General features: G+C 40.6%; 1 protein-coding gene across 1 annotated transcript in view; it reads left to right on the top strand.

The window, feature by feature from the left end:
- Positions 1-23,719, top strand: part of Col28a1 (collagen type XXVIII alpha 1 chain) — a 169,614-nt gene that overhangs the window by 27,720 nt on the left and 118,175 nt on the right. The window contains 3 exon segments of the mRNA XM_042054567.1: positions 442-495; positions 17,016-17,084; positions 18,264-18,332. Of these exon segments, the coding sequence (XP_041910501.1) occupies positions 442-495; positions 17,016-17,084; positions 18,264-18,332 (192 nt within the window).

Below are 23,719 nucleotides of genomic sequence, written 5' to 3'. Positions count from 1 at the left end.
GAGACTGTATCTAGTTAGCCATCTTCTGCATTTTAGCCTGGATTTGCCAGAATAAGGCAGTGACAGGTCATTGCAGGCTTGTGGCAAGTGACAGCTTTCAATGATCTGATTAGAAATATTTAAAAAGTTGTCTGATAGACAAAAATCCTTTTAAAGAGTGGACTCTAACACAGGAAGAAGATTAAGAACACATATTCAGAAAACTAACTTCTTATTTAAAATGTTTGTTTTTAGTCTTTGTTCTTTTAGAAGCTTTTAATTTGACTCAGGAGTTTATGCTATGCGTGCTCTTATTTGAATGTGATTCCAAAATAGGTCGGAATCTCACAGTCGGGCTACTGATAGCAGGATTCCCAGGAACCCTAAGAAATTGCTTGTTCTTTCTTGATTGGTCTTCTAGTTTGGCACATAATCTAATTCATGGTTTTTACCTTGGAGCAGGGCATTGGTGGACCTCCAGGTGATCCAGGCCCAAGGGGATTTCAAGGAAACAAGGTAATTTTTCCTAATTTGGAGATGGGCAGAGGGTCTTTTCCTGGTGCACTATGCTGGACAGGAATCAGTTAATTCTTTGAAAAGTGCGTCTGGAAATACTTAGCAACCTGCAGGTGCACGGTGTCAAGCTCAAGAATACACAGAGAGGCGGTGGTGTCCTTCTATCATTTACTATTTTATGATTCGGGGACATTATTAGCTATGAGGAATCATCCAGCATTGCTGCTGTGTTTCTGCATTACTCGCGATGTCTAGTATTTATGATTCACTGGGAACTGAGAAGCAGTACCATGCCACGTGACTCCAGCCATTCCGTTTTTTCTCCAGTAACCTTCTCCACATAACAGTGTATTAGAGGACGGGATTTATGACTAGCATAAAAACAGAAACGAGTAATCTCAACCGTCAGTACTGTATTTGTGACAATATCCCATAGATAATCCTCTATGATAGAGGGGAGGGGTAGAATAAGAGCCAGCTAGCATCCTTGGATTCTCTAAAGGGAAGGGTGCTGAAGTACCTAGTTACAGGACTCTCTTTTTCTATGTTTCTGGCCACTTATTTCCTGAAAACAACGCTTCTCTTTCCCTTTTAACTCTTTTCAATAGTTAGTAATTTCATAGATGTGATAAATACCCAGTAAGGTACCCACAAATGTAGTGAAGGGAGTTGTGTAGAATTTCTGGACAACTATTAGCTGCAGAAGACGCCATCTTCCATTGACCCCCCAGCAAAGGTCATCTTTTGAAGATGATGTTAACTTTAAATTGTAGAGAGCAGTTGGGCAACTTGAGCGTTAATTCTCCAGAGGATGGAAAGGGAGTGACGAGTATGTATTTTTAATGAGATAATGACAGTCTGAGATTTCCCAGGCCACTTTTAATTGGCAAATTAAAATAGAATGGGCCTCTCAGCAGGAGCAGGCTTGAGCTTCATCTAGGGAAATGTCTTTTCCAGTCCTTGCCTATGATTAATTCTCTCTGGGGGAAGAAATAGCTCTGTTGAATACCGAGTAGTTTTCGTAGAATTGCTTCAGCTGTAGGTAAAATCCTGCCAAAAGAAAAATGATACACGTCTTGACAGTACATACATATTTCCAGGAATCACTGGTCAAGCAAGATGCTAATTTTTACATTTGTAAAACAGAGGCTTAAACTAGGGTATCAGGGCAGAGGTTTATAGCAGTGACAGAAAACCAGAAGGGTTGAGCGATGGAGGGTGGGAGGGAGGAGCCATGCTGGCCTAGTGGTGGCTCTTTGGAAAGGAGAATTGAGGCCTAGCTAGAGGTGACTGGTGCATCTGGGAGGAGGCAAGCGGAGGTGGGGCTGTCAGTTTCACAGGAGCCTGAGGATGAGGAAGCGGTTTGGGGGGTGGTGGCTATGGCAGGGATGGTGTGTGGGGACAGGTTCCCAAAGAGTTATTATTATCCTGAGTAGTGGCATGTGCCACCACCACCTTGCACATCACTTTTCTTTATGCCTAATAGATTTTCTGTTTAGTTTTTTTAAATAAATAAACCATTTTTCATAAACTTTAGATTTTAATTTTAGCAATACTCTGATTTTTAATAAGTGAGACTTCTTTGTGTGTGCGGAAATGATTATAGTAGACAGAATAGCCCTGTGCTTGATTTTCACTCTGTGTTCAAGAAGGGAGTCATCTTTCCAAAAAAACTGGATAATTTCATCTCAAGAACATTTCTTTAAACATTTTTATTTCTTAATTTGCTTGGAATTTTTTTTAATATGGGGAAGTTGTTTTTGAGACAGGGTCTTACACAATCTTGGTTGACCTGGAACTCACTATATAGACTGAGAAGAACTCACAGAGATCCACCTGCCTCTGCTTGCCAAGTTCTGGGACTAAAGAAGTGTACCACCATGCCACCATGCCATTCAGACTTATTTTTAGACATAAAAAATCGTTAAAATTTAATTGTGATAAATTATACATGATATTAAATTACTCAGAATTTCTTTTCTTCCATCCTTTCTCTCCTTCCTTTTTATCCCTCGCTGCATTTTCCTATTCTTCCCTGTCTTCTCCCATTCCTTTCTTCTTTCACTCTCCACTATAACAACAGCAAAGTCTGAATCCCAGGTCACCCTTGAACTCGGATCTTTCTGCCTCTACCACAAAGTTCACTGCCAATTCAAAGATGCCGCTTTCAGCCAGACTCATAATTCTAGCTACTTCAGTGGATGATACAGGCAGAACACAAGGCTGTCTTGGGCAACTTAGTAAGACTTTGTCTCAAAATTAAAATAAATGAATAACATGAAAGGAAAGTAAGAGAACTTGGATGTATAGTTTAGTGGTTGAGTACTTACTTAGTACTCTGGTTTAAATCCCCAGCAGCAAACATGCCCCCGCCCCTCCACGAGTTCTGGCAATTCTAGGGAACGGACTGGGTGTTACTTGGAAATTGTGAGGTAGAAATGAGTTTCCCTGTCTATGTTTTGTTATATTTCTGATTTCAGGTAATAAATTTAATGTTCTCTTTTTTCTTCTCCTCCTCCTTCTTCTTCCTACTCCTACTTCTGATTCCTTCTTATTTATTTCATATTATGATTATTTGCCTACATGTAAGTATGCCCATTATGTACATGGCTTGTGACTGCAGAGACCAGAAGAGAGCAATAAAACCCTTGAAACTGGAGTTGCAGGCAGTTGTGAGATGCCACATGGATGCTGGGAACCGAACCAGTGTCCTTTGGAAAAGCAGCAAGTGCTCTAAACTTCTGGTCCATCTCTCTAGTGCCTGGTCTCTTAATCCTTGCTTTGAAATTATTAGTACTTTCTTGTAATTTTTAATATTTTTAGGCCTGTTCATCAAAGATATGACACATTGATCATTGGCTAAGGTTTTTTTCATCTTATACATTTGTGAGTATATTGTTTTAAGAATAAGGTTTTGGGGAACAATCCCATCTTGCCTCTTGGGATGTGCTTCTAAATCGTGACCATGTAATGACCTTCTTTGGTCTTCAGTCTGAAAATCATGTTATATTGCATATTATATTTTTTCTTTTCATATATTATTTGGTTAGAAAATATTTTAGGAAATTGTGGTTGAAATTTATGTTAAATAATCTGTAGATTTCAAGCAGTCAGAATTATTTTCTATTAAGCCCGGGTAAGGTTATTTATCCTCACACCTCTACACTCATAGCTAACATTTATTTGTACATTTCTTATGTGACATGTACAGTTCTTAATATGCTACTGCCAACGTTACCTCCTGGGGCATGATTTATTCTTATCCCACTGTTATACAAATTAAGCTTCTGAGGTTCCAAGAATGTGAGCAATGCTCTCAGGCTCTTAGAGCCAGAAACCATCCGCAGCAGAGGATAAAGTCTGCTTTTATCCACAATGTGCTGTTTACTCTCCTTCAGAAAACAAATGCTGAATTTCCTGAATATTTGACCCGAGACCAGTGCGTTTCTCACAGTCAACGTGGAAATGACATCTGTCGCCCTCACAGCCCATTCTAAGTGTGAGAAACGGTTTTTTGGAAAGGTCATTTCTGCTTGTTTATAATGATCACACGAAATCACAGGAAAGAAAGAAGGAAATTGCCTGGAAAAAAGAAACTGTCCTAACTGCACTTTTAACTACCGTGTGGCTAACAGCCCCAAACAGCAACTGTACACTTACAACATTCATGAAGATTCCGTGAGAGTTTCTAGATGGGGCCTGCTATGGCTTTGAATTATGAATGGTGTCTCTCATGAACTACAATCACTGTTTGTTGTTCTGGGTTGGATTTTTTTTTTTTCATCAAAGGTCTCCTCAACTCAGAAAAGGTGGCCAAAGAATAAAAAGGAAAAAAAATAGCATGTGCTAAATCAGGAAAAATGTGCCTCTGGCCTAGTTTCACCAATCATTTCTGCCATGAATACTTTCCACATGAAAAGTAACTCCTATTCTGCCCTGAATGCCCTTGCTGCCATAGCAACAAAACACAGATTTTTCTTAGAAGGAAGCCTTGCTTCAGAAGCCTCAGGCTCTCTCATTCACAAGGATCATGCAATAGCACTCAAAAGAACATCCCAACAGTCTTTGAAATCATTAGAAATATAATTATAGACGTGCCCCAAACCCCTTATCCCTGGGACCAAGCTGAACTTGTATCCCCAGGAGAGACAGGCGCCCTAGAGACCCAGCACTGCCTACTTTCCCAAGGCAGGCTGTTGTCATTGGCCCAGGCTGTAATCAACTGGATCCCCCACTAGTTCACTAGAATGCATCAAGATGGGGAGGCCTTTCAACTGGTTCAAAATAATTCTGAGCAAACAAGCACAGTGGGGGGTGGCAGAAATATAAGACTAAATGAGCTGCTCTTGCTGGTTCTTGAGACCTTTCTAAGGTTATTTATAAGGGATAGTTCTTTCTCAAATCTCAGGCAAATCTGCTCTTTCTAGGACTCTGTCTGAGGGGAAGGACAACATTATAGCATCTGTGAAGCTGCCTGTGACACTCAAAAGTGTCCCATAGGAGAACCGGTTGTTGATCAGGGCCCAAAGAGCACTGGTGATACCCAGGTCCCTCTCCCAAGGAAAAGTACCACATAGCATTCCTCAAACTATTGAAATTGGTGATACTATATCACATGAACTTATCTTCAGGGGGCAGCTGTCTTCCATATCCCACCTTGCACTCTTCTGAAATATCCACAATATTTGCTAAAGGATTTTTGTCTTGGGGTTTTCTTCTTGCTCTTTAGGTTCAAGTATAAGAAACGCTAAGTAAGCCGGGCGGTGGTGGCGCACGTCTTTAATCCCAGCACTCGGGAGGCAGAGGCAGGCGGATCTCTGAGTTTGAGGTCAGCCTGGTCTACAAGAGCTAGATCCAGGACAGGCTCTAGAAACTACAGGGAAACCCTGTCTCGAACCCCCCCCCCCAAAAAAAGGAAACGCTAAGTACTCTTACATGGGCGCCTTTGTCTTTATGTTCAGTTTAGCTTCAGAGACACTAAAAAAAACTCAAAGAAATCAAGAGGGGCAGTGGGTGGTGCAGGGAATTGAATGAGTGTCTGGAATAGCTGATTATTTTTCTAACATTATAAACTGGGCACTATGGTATAGCGCTCAATAGATAGATATTCCTGTGCACTAATTAAAACATTCTTCATGCTTCCATGTTCTCAAAGTAGTAAGAGGGTGATATGTGTGTGACCTGGAGTCTTACGTTTTCTATAATGTTAATATTTTATGGGGATAGAAATACCGCTCTTGAAGACACAGTAGTTTGAAAATACATCACTTTTGGCTATTATTAAAATACTTTTTTTTACTCAGAGTTAGTGTAGTGGCTCTAGGGAATCTAGGACCATGGCTCTCTACCCGTGGGTCACGTCCTCGACAACCCTCTGTCTCCAAGATATTTATGTTGTGATTCAGGAGCAAAATTACAGCTATGAAGTAGCAATGAAAATAATTTTATGACGGGGGTCACCACATGAGGAACTGTGTTAAAGGTTTCCAGCATTAGGAAGGCTGAGAACCACTGCTCTAGGAGGTTAACCTACTAAACATGACTAATATTTCCAGCTGTGGTTTGGAAATAGTTAAATACCATAATAAGAAAACCTTAAAGATTTCTCTTCAAACAACTCATTGCTTTCAATTACCGACCAACTACGGCTCATAACGTGATCTCTTATAACCTGATGGGAGGTAAATCAGAGAAAGTTTATGCAGTGTCTGCAGTTCTCAGTGAAAGTAACTAATCAAGATTGTTTTCAGGTTCACAATCCTCTAAGCACATTGGTTGTATTTTGGACTTGGTGGAAAGTGATTCTAAAAGAGCATTTGAATATAATATACCAGCTTCAGCCTTGGGCTCCCTGGTTCTCCTAGGAGGCTGACAGTTCTAAACCAGAGTGGGATCAGTCAGTGCAGAGGAAGAGCACTTTATAATTTTCATTACAATATTTATTGAGTGAATAATACCGACCAAATTTTGAGACTCCTTTGCTTCCAGAGATGCTGAGGTCTAAATATTATTTCTGTTCCAAATCTAATTAAAGGGAAGAAATTGTTAGTAGTTCAGCAACTCCTGATGTGGAAAGAGCTTTGACTTGCATGAACATCTGCTCACCAGGATTTTAAGCAGGCTTATTAATTTATCCGCCATGAGACAACTGATAGTGACAACTTGAAAGTGTTGCCAGAACATATGGGATATCAGCCAAGGACTTCAAGGCCGATTATCTTCATGCCTAAACCTCTGATGTCTATGACCCTGACAGCTGGAGGTAGACTGTGTACATGCATGTGCAAGTGTGTCTATGCAGTTAGAGCCTGCCAACACAGAAACTCTCCTGATCCAGAAGATCAGAAAAGCTGCCAACACTTCCCAGGACATTTCTGTGTGTAACTCATATGCCTAGCTAGATTGAATACTAGATAGAATAGACCCAGCCACATGCTCAGAGGAACGCCATGGTTTTTATAATTACATCAACTGCCATAGCAAATTTGCAGGAGAAGCCGTTCATTCCAAGGATAAAATATTCGTTAAAACTGTAAAGTACACATTACCTAAAATAATGTGAACCACTGAGGAAAATTCATTGGAATTCAACCTGCTAACAATGTTATTTAACAGATATTATTTATACTTCATTTTTATCATTTCAGTGAACTTTGTATGAACCAAACAATATTTCCTCCTTCTAGCCTTCAAGTGTGCATTTTAAAGAAACACATCCCACTGTCAGATTGATTACCCCTTTCCATAAGTCAGTGGTTTTGTTGCTGCAGGAATGAAAGGTGTCCAACTTGAATGTTTTCCAGCAACTTACTTTGTGCAGAAGAAACCAAAACTGTCAGTCAGATGTGCAGTTTTGAAAATCTCTCCTGAGTGGCTTCTACCAGTCTTTTATTTTAGTGAAAATGCCATTCATTTCTCTAGCTTTTGTTGCATGTGAGGGAGCGTGACTTTATGACTAGATAGCCCTGCATGAGCTGTCATTTCTGCCTGGCCAACATGATCAAACACTGACAACCCCATGCTACGGTTATTGAAATCTAATAATACTGTTAGTTGTAGTTTCCCACAGTTCTTTGTTTTCATAAAATGCTTTCTTTAGAAAACACAAATTGATTAATGTGTGGGTTTGTGATAAAGTAGATGGTATTTTAAAAATATTTAAAATTGGAAGTGTGAAATAACGATGGTCCCACAGTACAGTTTCTTAATTATGATTTTATATATAAAGTTCCAGTATGTAATCACAGTATTGCAAAGTCTAATTTACGTTAGTTTTATCACTGATGCAGTCACACATTGATTCTGCAGACCTTAAGTACCTGAAATGGAATGTGAGTTGGTTCATTAAGTTCTCTTTTCTCTTGGCTTTCATCTTATCATATTTGTCGTCTTCTCCTGAAAGATCTTCAGTTGTGAATATATTATAACTCTGAAATTTGTGCCCTTCATCCTACTCCCAGAATCAAATGGGTTTTAAAACTCTTTAAAAATTAAAAGTACTTGACTTTAAGAGGTAGTTGGCAACGGTAGCTGAGGGCACCATCTCTGCTGCCAAGCTGTGAGGCCGACAGCAGTGTTAGACTTTTTTGGCTGTGTGATTTGGCATGCTAATTCGCTTTCCTGTGACTCAGCTTTGTTATCCATGTTCTGGGTTGATCAAATGTGTTGTGAGGGCAGGATAAATTAATATATGCAAAACATCCACTTAGCATCTGTTCCAGAGTGAATCCCACACATGCTGCCAAGTTTTATGAAGCAACTGAATCTTTTGACAGCTTTCCTCAGAGCATCAGAAGTCTGTTCTTCCCCAAAGTAAGCCTTTGTCACATAAAACTTTTGCTGGAACAAGAGAAAGTAGGCACTCAAAATGGAGAACAATTCAAATTTTTTTTTAATGAATATTGTCTCTCCTGTGCCCTCCTTCCTGCTTGGTTGTCTTAACAGAAAGGCCTTTCTCATAACTCTCTGCACAGGCCCCTTACTAAGTTTCTGTTGAGAATGTAGCCTGGCCACATTTGAACCATTTTGCACAAAGAAAATGCTCATAGTTACCCTTTTCCATTTTGGAAGCATTAGAACATTTGTTACAAGACTTGCATTTGATTTAGTGTCACTTGTATCTCAGAAACGACTCAAAGAAGTTGCCAAAACATCCTTTCCGTGATGAAAGGGACCCAAGGAATGATTAAATTATTCATAATTATAACGAGTTTCAATGAATTAGGTAGCCCTTACATCAGCAGTTCTCAACGTTTCTAATGCTGCAACCCTTTAGTGCATACAGTTCCTCATGTCGTGGTGAGCCCTAACCATAAAATTATTTTCGTTGCTACTTCATAACTGTAATTTTGCTATGGTTGTGAATTGTAATGTAAATATCTATGTTTTCTGCAAGGTATTAGGTAACACCTGTGAAAAGATCATTTGATCTCAAAGGGGTCATGGCCCACAGGTTGAGAATCACTGCCTTACATTGCTTATTATTTTAGAGAAAGGAAAGGTTATCTTTGGTTAGTCAGTGATAGGTACATAATTTTAGATTTTCTTTGCCTGAACTTTCCTGAGAATGTTAGTTTAAGATCTTTATTGTTATATCATTATTCTTTTAGCTAAAAGACATAATTATGTCAGGTGAGTTTGAAGGAAAAATTGTGTAATAGACACTTGGCATTATTATGCATTAATAATTGCATGCCTAAACCAGTTGCCTTTATTGAAAACTTAAGTAACTCCAAAGGAGAATTCTCAGACCCACAGTTTCTCCCAGACCCGACCAGGTATCCATACAGTCGCTGCTCCCTTGCTGAGGCTCAGTAAACATCTGAAGCTTAGGAGTTTGCATGAGTTACTATAATTAGCTAAGCACTGAGAAATCAAAGGGTAGCAAAATCTTACTTTATCCTCTTCTAAGACTGGGCGTGGAGGCTTGGAACCACATTAACACACTAGGAATGCAGACTTGCAGAAAAATAGTGCTCTCATATTGCAGTGAGTTTCATTCCATCAGGGAATTCTCCTTTAAGTATGGCATTTAAAATATGATCTGAAGGGTAGATAGTAAAGGCCATAAGAACCCCCAAGGTAGAGGGGAAGCATGTCCTAAGATCTCATGGCAGAAAAGAGCAGGTCACGCACAAGGGACTGGAAGAAGGCGTGAAGGCCACTGCTACTAAAGCCAAGAGGTGACTGTGAAGAACCAGAGAGGCTGTGGTGCCATGCTATGGATCACCTTGCATGGAGCTCTCTTTTATTGTGCTAGCAAAGAGAAAGTCTCAGAAGGGTTGTTTCAGGTTAAAATAAGAAGGGAAAGATTTCTCTGGTAGCAATGGAGGAAGCAGATTGGAGGGTGCTAGATTTGTAGGTTACCTATTAAGGATGGTGTGGTTTGAACAAAAGATATTAACCTGGTGTGTGCTGTAGAGATGGATAAGTTCAGGAGAGAGTTCAGAGGCATGTCTACATTTCACATAGATGTCTCCTGGGTTCTGGTTTGACACAGAGGGATGTACTGTGGATATAATCACATCGACGGAGAATACTAGAAGATGGCCAGGTCTAGGAGAGAAATGTCCTTAGTCTGTACTTCAAAGTGCCCAGTCTCTTTTGCGAGTCTGTTTCCCAGACTTCCCTGAAGAAGTTTCTGAAGGTTTCCAGGACACAGTTTAGAGTTGGTACTGTCCATGGTTCTGAATCAAGATCGTGGCCTTTTATTCTTTCCAAAATCCGTAGTCATATGAGGTTCTTGAGCACTTGGAATGTGTCTTATACAAGCATAATTGCTTCAAGCCTAAGGTATACATGAACTTCAAAGATAGCACTGAAATAATGAAAAGCATAATCATTAATACTTTAAAATATTGATAACGTATTGAAATATTTCAGGTGATAAGTAAAACTGTTATTACTTATAATTCATCTATTTCTATTTACTTCCTCAAAGTAACAACTAGAAAATTTAAAATCATATTTGGTGCTTACTGTATAATTTACCCTGCACGCTGCTGCTTTTGGCAGGGACCCCTCTGTCACCCTATTCCTAACTCTTTGAGTCTACCAAGCTTCTTGCTGTCCAAAGGATATCTCATATCATTCTTTCCTCTTCTTCAATTATTTTCGTTGCTCTTCTTTTGTATTGGAGTAGATAAAATTGCCTTCTCTTTGTTCATCTCAAATATCTTTCCTACTGTAATAAACTTTCAGAACTCCTGGGGCAGAATTAAATATTTCTTCCTAAGAGAGGCACATATTCTGTAAGTATCTCTCACAGCTAATCCACATGCTGTGTTTACCTTCTTATTTACTTGTCTCTCCGGGCAGACTATAAACATCTGCAAAGTATGGATATAATGTGAGTCATGACTGATTACATCAACTGATACTCAATCACAGGCATAGGTTGCTGTTCACCAGGTATTTGTTGATCACCAGACCTTGTAGCAGGTTTGTCAATAAAGCCCCAGTGAATAACGATCGAATGTTCACATAATAAACAGCTACAGTATATGCTTGGATATGGCTTGAAAATTTTACAGACAACATTTTGAGTCTTCTCAACAGCCCTGTAAGATACATACGATCCTCCTCATTTTGCATTTGGAATCTCATAAAAGATCTCATATTGCAAATGAAGGAACTAAGTCCATTGGACTAAATGGCTCCATGTTTTATTTTCCATGTGATTCTATGCATAATGAAAAGTGGGTTTGAAATGCAGATTATATTCTTCCACTCTGATGTGGGGCAAAGCATATTCCCTAAGGTTGTTTGGAGACTGAATGAAATAAAGTGTGTGAAGCAGCAGGGCAATGTTTATTTATACATAATAGGTTTCATTTCGCATTGGCATCTCCTCTTGAGGCCTAGAACAACAGAGGCATTTGTAATTTCTGGGCAGGATCAAAATGGTCCACCAGACCTACTCATTGCCCCGCAATGCTCATTCCCATTCACAAGGAAGGCATGGAAAATAGATAACTAAACCTCTATGGGCTGATGTATCTTAAACCAGTTCTCGCCGGGCGGTGGTGGCGCACGCCTTTAATCCCAGCACTTGGGAGGCAGAGGCAGGCGGATCTCTGTGAGTTCGAGACCAGCCTGGTCTACAAGAGCTAGTTCCAGGACAGGCTCCAAAGCCACAGAGAAACCCTGTCTCGAAAAACCAAAAAAAAAAAAAAAAAACAAAAACAAACAAACAAACAAACAAAAAAAACAGTTCTCTTTTAATGCTTTCTTGTGGTAAGTGGTTCTGGTGGTCAAGAAAAGGGAAATAGGGAAATAGCAACTATGGTTAGTGTTGCAGGCACATGATTTATACATGTGTGTGCACATATATATGTGTGCTGCTCAGTACGGCAGGAATAACAGAGACAAAGGACCAAGTCTGAAGTCTTCCCTTGTTTGTGCTGTCCTGCTGATTTCCCAGAGAGCAATTCTGAGTCCTCTGCATGCCATCTCACTGAGGGAGCCTGTCTCACAATGAGTACCGTGGGCATGGCAGGAAAAGGGAAGGGAAAATGCAAAGGGAGTAACCATTACCCTATGTCAGGGCTTGTTTACGGGTCCTATGTTGTGACACCAATCTCCTGGGAATAAATTTAAGTTGGTAGCATGTGTGCCGTGTTCCAGTAAGGGGAAGCAATCCTTCCATGGTCTTCACATCCCTGTAATTCTTTTGAAAAAGCAGCATGAAGAAATCACCAGGAAGGTGAAGGGGCGCCCTGGGCTCACAGGTGGGGTGGCTTCTGCTCTTCTTGATGCTCTAGCCCCACACTCTCACTTTCCACAGCGACCCCCAAACCAAATCTCTATCAGCACTAAGAAGAGACTTCTTTTACTTTTTCTTTTTTTGGTTTTCGAGACAGGGTTTCTCTGTTTAGCTTTGGAGCCTGTCCTGGAACTAGCTCTTGTAGACCAGGCTGGTCTCGAACTCACAGAGAGAGATTTGCCTGCTTCTGCCTCCTGAGTGTTGGGATTAAAGGCGTGCACCACCACCGCCCGGCCAGGAGAAACTTTCCTGGAAACTGGGGCAGCAGTTATTACCAGTCATACTTACAAATAAGCACTCCACAGGGTTAAGGTGCCACACCCACAGCAACTCAGATTTCCCCGAAGGTTAGCTCAAGTGTTTTCTGATCTGTTATGACAGAGAGCTGGATTTAAAAGGATCAAAATAGAGTAAGTGATCTTAAGGTTTTGTGTTACTATTGCATTTTTTCTAAAGCTGGTCTTTTAAATTTAAAGAATCAAAAATTAAAGAAAAACGTGATTTTTTTGAAAAAAGACTAGCTAAGCAACAGGTTAATTTCTAAAAAATTATAAAAATTGACTTGAGAGCCAGGTGGTGGTGCTGTACTCCTTTAATCCCAGTACTTGGGAGGCAGAGGCAGACGAATCTCTGTGAGTTTGAGGCCAGCCTGATCTACAAAGTGAGTTACAGTACAGCTAGGGCAACCTTGTCTTGAAAAACAAAACACAAAACAAAACAAAACAAAACAAAACTGACAGAAGGATACTATTAACACAATAACTTCTTAAATTATTTTTCAAGATAAGGCATTTAGCTAAAAAAAACTATCCCAATAAATATGTTTAAAATATTAAGGCTGTTTTAAAATTTTTAAAATAAACTAGGCTATCTTACACCAATATTAATAGAAAAATTTTTATCTTGGAAAAACTAGCTATGTGTATTTTAAATGAATATCTTTGCTTTTTGGTAGAACTGTTTGGACATTAACCATGTACCATGTACATTTGGGGATTTATTAATTATTGAAATAATGCAGAGAATAGAAAGTAATTAAAGTTCTGCCATTGTTATGATTTTAGAATAACTCCATTCCATATATCTACATGCATCTTTTAAAACCTTCTCAAAATAAACATTAAAAAAATAAAATAAAAAGCATCAAGGGCCAACCAGAAGGCAGAGGGGGTGACGGTGCCTGCTGCCAATACTGGTGATCTAAGTTCAATACCTGGGACTCAGTGGTGGAAGGTGAGAACCAACTCCTGGATATTGTCTTCTGAACTCCATCTGTGCAAGAAAGCCCACATAAATACACCCAATAAATAAATAAATAAGTAAATAAATATAAATTTAATAAAACATTAAACAAGACCAAAACAACCTAACCACATAGACAGCCTCGTGTTTAGTATTTTTCCTAGATGCTGATTTGAGGTGGGGATTGTACCGTATTGTCTATCAACTGTTTGCCTTCTTCAGAGAAAATGCCCATGCTACATTTAGAAAAGAAGTGAGAAGCATGTCTTAAACTTCTCTGTATTCATTTCATGGTTCTTCGCATAGCAAGTATACAGTGTCTCTTTATGGACTGATAGGACCCATATGGGGCTCATATAACATACATGGGCATTTCAACCTGGGTGGAAAATGGAGAAGCTTCAGAGAGGAAAGTTGGCATCTCCAGAGAGCAGAGTCTTTTCTAGCCCTTGCTTGTATTTTAAGATTAAGAAAACAGATTCAAATCAGTATGAACTTTTATGTCTGGAATGAAGAGAAAGAGAGAGAAATTCCAGAGACAAGAATGTGTAAAATAGAACCTCCACCTGACGATAGATGAAGAAAATGACAGAGCCCCACCTTGGAGCACCGGACTGAGCTCCCAAGGTCCTGATGAGGAGCAGAAGGAGCGAGAACATGAGGGAGAAAGTCAGGAACGAGAGGGGTGCGTTCACTCATGGAGACGGTGGGACAGAATTAATGGGAGATCACCAACTCCAGTCGGAATGGGACTGATGGATCATGCGACCAAACCCGTCTCTCTGAGTGTGGCCAACAGCGGGGGCTGACTGAGAAGCAAAGGACAATGGCTCTGGGCTCTGATTGTTCTTCATGGACGGGCTCTGTGGGAGCCTTCTCAGCTTGGTCGATCACCTTCCTGGACCTGGGGGGAGTTGGGAGGACCTTGGTCTTAGCATAGAGTGGGGAACCCTGATGGCTCCTTGGCCTTGAGAGGGAGGGAGGGGAGGTATGGGTGGAGGGGAGGGGAGGGAAGGGGGAGAAGGAGGGGAGAGAAAGGGGAGAAGGAGGGGAGGGAGGGGGGAGGAGGAGGGAAGGAGATGGAAATTTTTAAATATAAAAAAAAATAAACCATGAGGGAAAAAAAAAAAAAAAAGAATGGCCTTTAGCTGCCCAATGCAGAACATTTGGAGAAAACGGGAGCATCTGTAGAATTTCAAAAGGAAGAAATTCCACTTGATTGACCTGCCAGACTGACTTTTCTCAATACCCTGAGCAGCAGGCAGCTGTAAATGCCATCACCCAAATGCCAAAGGGTCATGAACTCTGATCCCGAAGGTTTCCTGTCTTTTGATTAATTTTGCATCTGGATATATATTTTGGGAAGTTGATTTTTCTTTTGGTTCTTTTTCTTTTTACAGTTGGTTGAAGCCAACAGACTTCTCTAAAGCCATGTTCTTCCATGCCACTATAACATTCCTTTGGTTGCTATCTGTCCCTTCCAAAATCACAGGTCTCGGGGGAAAACAAAAGCTAGTGAAAGCCCTTTTGTGTTCCTGTACTTTAGTGAAGTCTGGTTTCAGTGTGTCTAACTTTACCTCTTGCAAACATGAAGAGAAATCTTTAATATGGATAAAAACTAACATTGATGACTGTGGGTAAAAATATTCCTTAGCATAAATTAAAGGATGATGTGTGCATATAAAAACTTGGAGAAAACATACTAAAATTAATCAGAATAATAGGTAATTAAAATTTTATATGTATGTTTTATGATACATGACAAGTTTTCCACAATAAAGATGTATTATTTTGAGAACTGGAACAATTTAACCTTATACAAAAAGCAATTTGGATTGCTTACCCATCATCATATCTCAAGACCAGAAGCCTGAGTCAGTAAGGTGTGAGCTGGAGAAGCCAGGTAGCCTGTCTGGACTCAATGGGAATCTATCATCCAGTTCTAGGGTGCCTAAGTTTTCTCATGGTCCTACCACAGAGGGGGCCACATTAGCTGAAAATGCTCAGACTTTGAGCCATGGCAAAGTTGTTATTTATACTACATCTGTAAGAGCAAAGGCAGCTTCCCATTGGTCTGAATAGCAAAGGGGACAGAGGTAGTCACTGGGTAGGGAACAAAGTGTGTCTGTCAGAGAGCTCACATCCTATTTGTGGAATGAATGAAAAAGGGTCACATTGTGATTTTCATAGGTAATAATTCCCTTTATGAGTATCTTCCTGCATAAAAACATTTAAAATAGTTATGACATAATAGATTTAAAGAAAAGTAGACTATAGGTGGGATACACTACTTAGAGAAACCCTGTCTTGAAAATCCAAAAAAAGGAAAGAAAGAAAAAGAAAGAAAGAAAGAAAGAATTCATTAATATTATATTTATTTACTTATTTGCTGAGCATCGTTTTAGCTCCAGACAGGGCACATTTAAAAATTATTATATTCCTTTTTAAAATTTAATTTATTTTACATCCTGACATCAACGTCTTCCCCTCTTTCTTTCTTTCTTTCTCTCTCTCTCTCTCTCTCTCTCTCTCTCTCTCTCTCTCTCTTTCTTTCTTTCCTTTTTTTGGGATTTTCAAGACAAGGTTTCTCTGTAGCTTTGGAGCCTGACTCTTGTAGACCAGGCTGGTCTCAAAATCACAGAGATCCACCTGCCTCTGCCTCCAAAGTGCTGGGATTAAAGGTGTGCACCACCACTGCCTGGCCCCTCTGTTTCTGTTCAGAAAGGAGTAGACCTCCCATGGGTATCAATAAAGAATGGCATACCAAGTTGCAGTAGTATTAAGTGTCTTCTCTTATATTTAGGCTGGCAAGGCAATCCAGAATAAGTAATAGGTTCCTAAGAGCCAGATGAAGTGTTAGAAGCAGCCCCTACTCCCATTGTTAGGAGTTCCACAAGTGGACAGAGCTACATAACTGTCACATATATAGAGAGGGATTTGGTTGGTCCCATGGAGGCTCCCTGGTTGTTGATTCAGACTCTGTGAGTTCCTATAACCAGGTCAGGTGATGCCCTTGACCAGTCTGGCTCCTGTAATCCTTAGATGACTGTAAAGGGAGAGGACTTTTCGGGGTCAGGTAGAAACCTGGTGCGAGAGAAACCCCCACATATCTACAAGGATTACCCCAGCTAAGACTCCTAGCAATAGTGGGTACGTAGCTTGAACTGGTCATCTCCTGTCATCAGATTGGTGACTACCCCAATTGTCATCAGAGAGCCTCACCTAGTAACCGATGGAAACAGATACAGCCAAACATTAGGCTGAGCTCAGGGAATCCTGCTGAAGAGAAGGAGGAAGGATTATGAAGGATTATAAGAGCCAGAAGGGTTAATGAATATTATGTCTATTTTTATTATGATTTAAAATATATTTAAAAGTTATGGGTAACTGAGTGCAGGAACTGTGTACTAGGTTTTGCTATTGTTCTCTGAGCTCCCATGACAAACTTTACACCAAAGAACTGCTCGACAAATACTGTTGAGCTGACCTAACATGACCCCATTTTTCACTCTAGGGTGAGCCAGGTCCTCCTGGCCCTTATGGTCCCCCAGGAACCCCTGGTATTGGACAGCAAGGTGTTAAGGTAAGGATACTTCCTTCTTTTTGCAGAGATGACTGTTGAACTTATCATTGGGCTGAGAAAGCAGAGTGTAAACTCTGTTCAGTCATTTTCTGCAGCAGTTATATACATTTTGGGTCCTTGGACAATGCAGCATTGTGGTCTCAGACAGTTACTGTGAGAATAATAAAGATGCATTTTGTTTGGTTGGAATGAAAACTTTTGTGTGTCTCTAAATATCCTGCCTTTCATAATGCACACATGGTTCTGTTGGGTTTCTTGGGTTTTAAACACTAATGAGCAAACATACTGTTGGGAAATACGTCATCTTAATATGTAAACTCCCGTCTGCTCATGTAACATGGGCAGAAACCAGAGGCCCACATCACTGAGTGAGTAAAGGCTGGCAGGGAGATCTATAAGAAACTACAGAGGTAGGGAGCATCCTTCGGTGCTCTGTGTAATGCAGAACATGCGAGAGAGCAGACGTATGTACTGATTTTACATGGACCTTGTGGTCCAGACAAGAAGTCTTTAATACATAACCGAAAGGGGGGAGTTCCCTTCAGTTTGGTTAGAAGGCAGTCAAGTGCTCCCAGGTACAGCATTTCAGCAATAACGACACAGAGGCTCCAGGAAAGGTGGAACTTACAAGGCACAGTTACTAGAGAAAGATTCTTTGGAAGGAGATCAAGTGTGAGACAAAGCTTGAGAACACGTGAAATTGATAGCATGGGGACACGGAAGGGATGGCATCTGAGGACAGTGGCGGGGCATGGTCACATCTTATCTTGGCCATCACAGAAGCACCTGCTGTTCCTCTCCAGTTGCATATCAGGGCAATTTGTTTGCTTCAATTCACATTCAAGCCAGTTAGCCTCCTCTGAATATTTTTGTTGTTGTTCTTGAATATAAAAAGTTTGGCTAGGGCTGGAGAGATAGCTCAGAGGTTAAGAGCACTGGCTGCTCTTCCAGAGGCCCTGAGTTCAATTCCCAGCAACCACATGGTGGCTCACAACCATCTGTACTGAGATCTGGCGCCCTCCTCTGGCGTGCGGGCATACATCGAGGCACAATGTTGTATACATAATAAATAAATTAAAAAAAAAGTTTGGCTATTATCTCTGTTGAAATCGACTGCACATTTTCTATCATATTATTTATTTAAAAACTCACCATGTAACTCTGCTCTTCCTGTTTCAGGGAGAAAGGGGCCAGGAAGGAAGAACAGGAGCCCCAGGACCGATTGGAGTTGGTGAACCTGGACAGCCAGTAAGTGGCAAAGAAATGGTAAAACATAATTCTTATGCATTTATTCTGGTAAAAAAAAATGAGCAAGTGACCCTACTTTGTATGGCTTTATGCTAAAAGGTACTTCAATAATAGAAGTATTTAAGAACCAGATACATATTACTTTTCATGCTTGAAATAAGGCTACATGTATAGTGTGGTAGTTTGAATGTAATTGGCCACCATAATCTCATAGGGAGTGGCATTATTAGAAGGTGTGGCTTAGGTTAGAGACATGGCTCAGAGGTTAAGAACACTGGCTGCCCTTCCAGAGGTCCTGAGTTCAATTCCCAGCAAATACACTGTGGCTCACAATCATCTATAGTGGGATCTGATACCCTCTTCTGGCATAAAGTTGTACATTCAGATAGAACTTTCATATACAAAAATAAATAAATCAGTCTTAGAAGATATGGCTTTGTTGAAGTGGGTATGGCTTCATTGAAAGAAGTGTGTATCAGTATGTATATGTCATCTTTTCCATTGATCTTCTCTCACTGTAGTCTCTTGTAAGATTAATCAGCTTGGCAAAGAAAAAGAATTTAATGTGTCGAAGTTTCCCAGGAGATGACAGCTCTGGGTTATACCTGGTGGTTGATAGGACTGTAGCCCTGAGAACAATGGGGCTGGTATAAGGCTGAGAATCTGCTCATTACGTAATGCTTGCGAATGCTCTAAAGTTGGGGTTGGTGGTGGGGCAAAGAGAAAGTCTGCTTTATTTGCAGCTTCCACCTTATGTAGCTTTGAAGTTTGCTATTGTTGGAAAAGGAAAAAAAGGTTCTGTCAAGAGAGATCTGAAGAGGAAATGAATAAAACATGACTCTTCTGTTATGAGGATCTTCGTAACTTCTCAAGTAATCTTTATTCTTAGCAAAGAGCTGTGGCCAACTTACTAAGGCAGAAGCAAAAGCAGCTAGCCGCAGCAGTAGCCTCCCTGTGTCGTTTTGCATTGCATGTTGCCTTATGGAATCACTAACAGAAACATGTTTCTTTGTAGTACCTATGAATGAAACAGCAGAAGATTGCCTGAGGGTTTGTGTGTGTGTGTGTGTGTGTGTGTGTGTGTGTGTGTGTTGTCTATGGTTTTAGGGCTCCATGGGGCCAGAGGCGGGCATTAGATCCCCCGGAGTTGGAGTTGAGGGTGTTGTGAGCCTCCTCACTGTGGGTGTTGAGACCAGAATTGGGGTTTTCTGCTAGTGAAGAAAGATCTCTAACTGCAGAGCTGTCCTCTAGTCCTTGAATTTGACTTCTCTATAGAGCCAGTATATTTATCCCTTATTAACATTGTTCTATATCATTTCATTCTACTAAATTAGTTATTATTGTTGCAGTATTTTTTTCAGCTAACATTTATTTAGTTTTACCCATATCTCTTAGTTTATGATAACTTCCCTCTTTCATTCTCTCTCTCACTCCTTTATTTTTTTTTTAACTTTTGTGTCTTAGACAGGGTCTTATGTAGACTGGGCTTGCCTTGAGTTCCTTGAATTTCTGATCTTCCTCCCTCTACCTCCAGAGTGTTGGGTTGATGGGTCTGTGATGTTCCACCCATTATTTTGCAGTGCTGAGTGTTGAGCCCTTGGCTTCATGCATACCAGGCTAGTGTGCCACTAGCTGAGCTATTGTACCAGACTTTCACCATTTCCACTTGCCAGATTTCTTTCCTTCTTTTTTAGAAAGTGTATTTTTAGTAGCTGTGTGGAGTGAAAGTATATTAGCAGGAAGCTCAGTCTTTAGCTTATATATTTTGATTTCTATTAATTTCCAATTAATTAATTTTGTTTTCCATTTTAAACTTTTATTTATTATCTCCATGTGTGCAGGCATGTATGTTGGGGGAGAACACTCACATGCCAAAGTATGCACACATAAGAGTCAGTTCTACTAGGCCTGTGTATATGGGCAACAGTTGTGTGGCTTGGTCTATTTGTGAGGCTCCTGGCAGTGGAGCCAGGTGTTATGATAAAAATAAAATGCCACAGGTCCCCGAATGGAGGCAGTGGGCAGTGGGCCATGAGACCACAACAGGCCATGAAGGCAGCTGGTCCCAGGCAGGGAACTATGAGGCAGATGAGAGACAGAGACCTATTAGGCACATCATGCAGAGAAAGTGGGTATTTATTTAGTGGGTTATGGAGGGGAAAGGGAAAGGCTAGAGGAAGGGGAAAGGGGGACAGGGAGAAAGAGGCAGAGAGAGAAAAAAGAAACAGAGACATAGAGAGAGGGAGGGGAAGGGGAGAAGAGGGGAGAAAGGAGAGAGGCAGAAGCTGCCTCTTCAGGAGAGAGACAGAAATGAAGGAACTCAGGCTGGAAGCAGAAGGAAGATTTGCTTGCCTCAGCAGACAGGGAGTGAGTGGGCAGGGTTTGTCTCTTAAAGGGGCAGGACAGACCATTACACCAGGATCTATCCCTGTTGCATGGGCTAGCTATTTGGAGCCCATTCCCTATGGTGGAATACCATACTCAGTCTTGATGCAGGGAGAGGGGCCTTACCCTTTCTGAGGAATGCATTGTGAATGGGCTGGGGAGGAGGGAGCTGGTAAGAGTGGGAGAAGGGGGAAGAGGGACTATGATTGATATGAAAAATGATTAAAAGAGTCAGTTCTGTACTTTCATCATTGTTGGGGACCAGCCTCGACAAAAATCTTTTTCCAGGGTAGAGACGTGGGGATTTAGAAATGTAGTAAAGAATATGAAGATGCAAATGAAAATAATAAAACTCAGAAACATATAGGATAGTACCAGGAGGGAATTTTTCAGTGAGTACTGAAAATTCACCCACATTTAATTTCCAACTGTTAAAAATACCCCTGATGCCAAAAGTTAGGAGTAAGACAAGAGACTGCGTTAACATGATACAAGGAAATGAACATACCAATTGAAAGTCATGGGCTGCATTCATAGTTAAATATTCTGTTGCTAGAACAAAACAAGTCACCAAATCATGCTCACACCCTAGACCAAAACATTTCTGTTGGCAAACCACTTCCTGGGTGGAAACCCAAGTTATTTCCATAAAGGGAACTGGAACTTAGTTGGACCCTTAGACTTTTGTTTGAGGTAGGAACTACTTCTCTGTTCCTGGAGGACAAAGTTTGGCAATTGGCCACGCCTGTTGACAGTAACCTTGAAGGAATTAGAGGAAAGTTCCAAACTCTCTGACCTTTGGTCAACAAGGAAATAGGTCTTTTTGGGCCTCCACACATGGGTTCTAGGGATTGGACTCAACTTGTCTGACTTGGCAGCGATCCTCTTTACCTACTAAGCTTTCTCCCTGGCCCTTATGTTCTTGTTTTGGGAGGTAGGGATTCAAGACAGGGTTTCTACTTGCTCTGTAGGCCAGGCTGGCCTTGAACTCACAGAGATTTGCTAGGATTAAAAGCATCCTCCCCACTGCCCAGGGATCTGCATTACATGTTAATTTCACTGTCTAGCAACCACAATTGTGCCCTTTGTAATGTTTGCAGCATATTCACAACTTCTTAGTAATTTATCTTTTATCCAGCCACACTGTACCTAGAAGGCAAATGAAGGCTTAAGCTTCTTGCACTCATCACACCTTTGCATCTTTAGCACCCCTCACAGAAGTCCATCTGATCTCCCTTTGTGACCTAGGTGGAAATGGCTACAGGGTCATCTAGGTTCATGTACGCAAACACAAGCTATTTCAAATGGCCCTGGCCTAGGCTGTGCCTTTCGGAGCCAGGGGATTACTGTAATTCTCTCAAGATGTCCTTTACTGATGGCTGTGGTGACATAAGGGTAGTAAGGCTGGCTGTTTGATTGGCAGCTCTTTAGTTCCGGGAAGTTAGGGTAGCAAGTGAGAGTCCAGCATTTGCTAATTGGGGAGTCAGAGGCCCCAGCCCTCAAGTGATTTGCTCATTTAAAGGAGTTCTCATTTACTCTAAGGGTGATTTAACAGCTTTAACAGTGCCTAGAACCTGCCCAGTGCCTCAGAGAATTTGTAATCCTCTTCAGTGTTCATGGTCACAGCCGCAGCTTACAGGCCTGTATAAATCATACCTCTTATTTTTGAGTCCTGAGATCTTTGCTGCTTTACTGGGCTCAGTTATGTCTTTATGAGGAAATTTTATATTATATTTATATTATGTATTATATTATATTTATATATTTATATATTCTGTTTGTAGCCAGAACACTTTCACAGTGTTTCCATAACATGCAATTCTTGTTTTCCAAGCTACAGTTATGCAAATTATACTGACACTGTGATTGTTTGCTATTTAATTGGAAAGGAAGATCATAACAAAGGTGAGGAAAAGCCCAGTACAAAAGCATTGTGTCAAATGTCATAATAAATAATAATAATAATAATAATAATAATAACCAGCCATGTGGTAATTACTTAGAAGTAGCAATAAGATTAGGAAAGATTCTGCTGAAATCGCTTTGCTTTTGCCTCTTTGCTTGACTGTTTCTAGTGACCTCAGGTTTAGTACTAACTACTCTTGGTGTCACAATAAGTGTGACAAGTGTGCTAAGAGCTGCAGTCACATTTGAACTCTGACATCTAACTCTGAACTGTTAGCCTCTGTCTCTGTGTAATGCTTATCCAGTAACAACTACTAATTCATAAAGAGAAAATTGGCCAAGGGTCTCCAGGTAATGTCTTTGTGTATGCAAGGTTATTCAGAGTACTTTCAATAAAAAGCATGCTCTAAAGTAGAGTTCTAATTACTTTAAGGTTAAAAATAAAATATATGACACTGTTTGAAGATAATGGCCAATTTTTTTCTATGCATTAGCACACTTATCTCTAGTGTTTGATTTTATTAAGGGAAGTAATACTGTAAATATAATGAGCAATCATATTTTACCTCATTGTTAATATATCTATAGTGCTTTTCACTGATGAGACTATACTAATTACATTTCTGCATTATACATATATTTGGTAAAAGCCAAATAAGTCTGTCATGGTTGTAATCGCTTCCCATGGCTTTTATAAAAGACGGTGAGATTATTTATGGAAGCCTTTCTGTCTCTAAAAGGCTATACACAGGTCCAAGGATGTGGTAGCTCAGTTGATAGGATGCTTGTCTAGCATGTAGGAGGTGCTGAGTTCAATTCCCAGTGCTATGTAAACCCACTGTGGTAGTTCAGACTGTATCTCAGAACTAAAAGTAATGGCCTGCCCTGTCTCTTTAAGAGACAAGCCCCCCCACATACACACACAACACCTGCCCTGCTGAGGCAAGCAGATCTTCCATTTCCAGCCTGAGCCTCCTCCTTTCCATCTCTCTCCCAAAGAGGCAGCTTCTCTCCCTTCTTGCCACTCCATCCCCCCCCTTTCTGGCTCTCTCTCCTTGTCCCCCTTCTCCCTCCCTCTCTCCTTTCCCCTTCCCTTC

This window comes from Arvicola amphibius, chromosome 2 (genome assembly GCF_903992535.2).
Source record: "Arvicola amphibius chromosome 2, mArvAmp1.2, whole genome shotgun sequence".
NCBI lineage: Eukaryota > Metazoa > Chordata > Mammalia > Rodentia > Cricetidae > Arvicola > Arvicola amphibius.
This window is presented reverse-complemented; position numbering and strand designations above follow the sequence as displayed.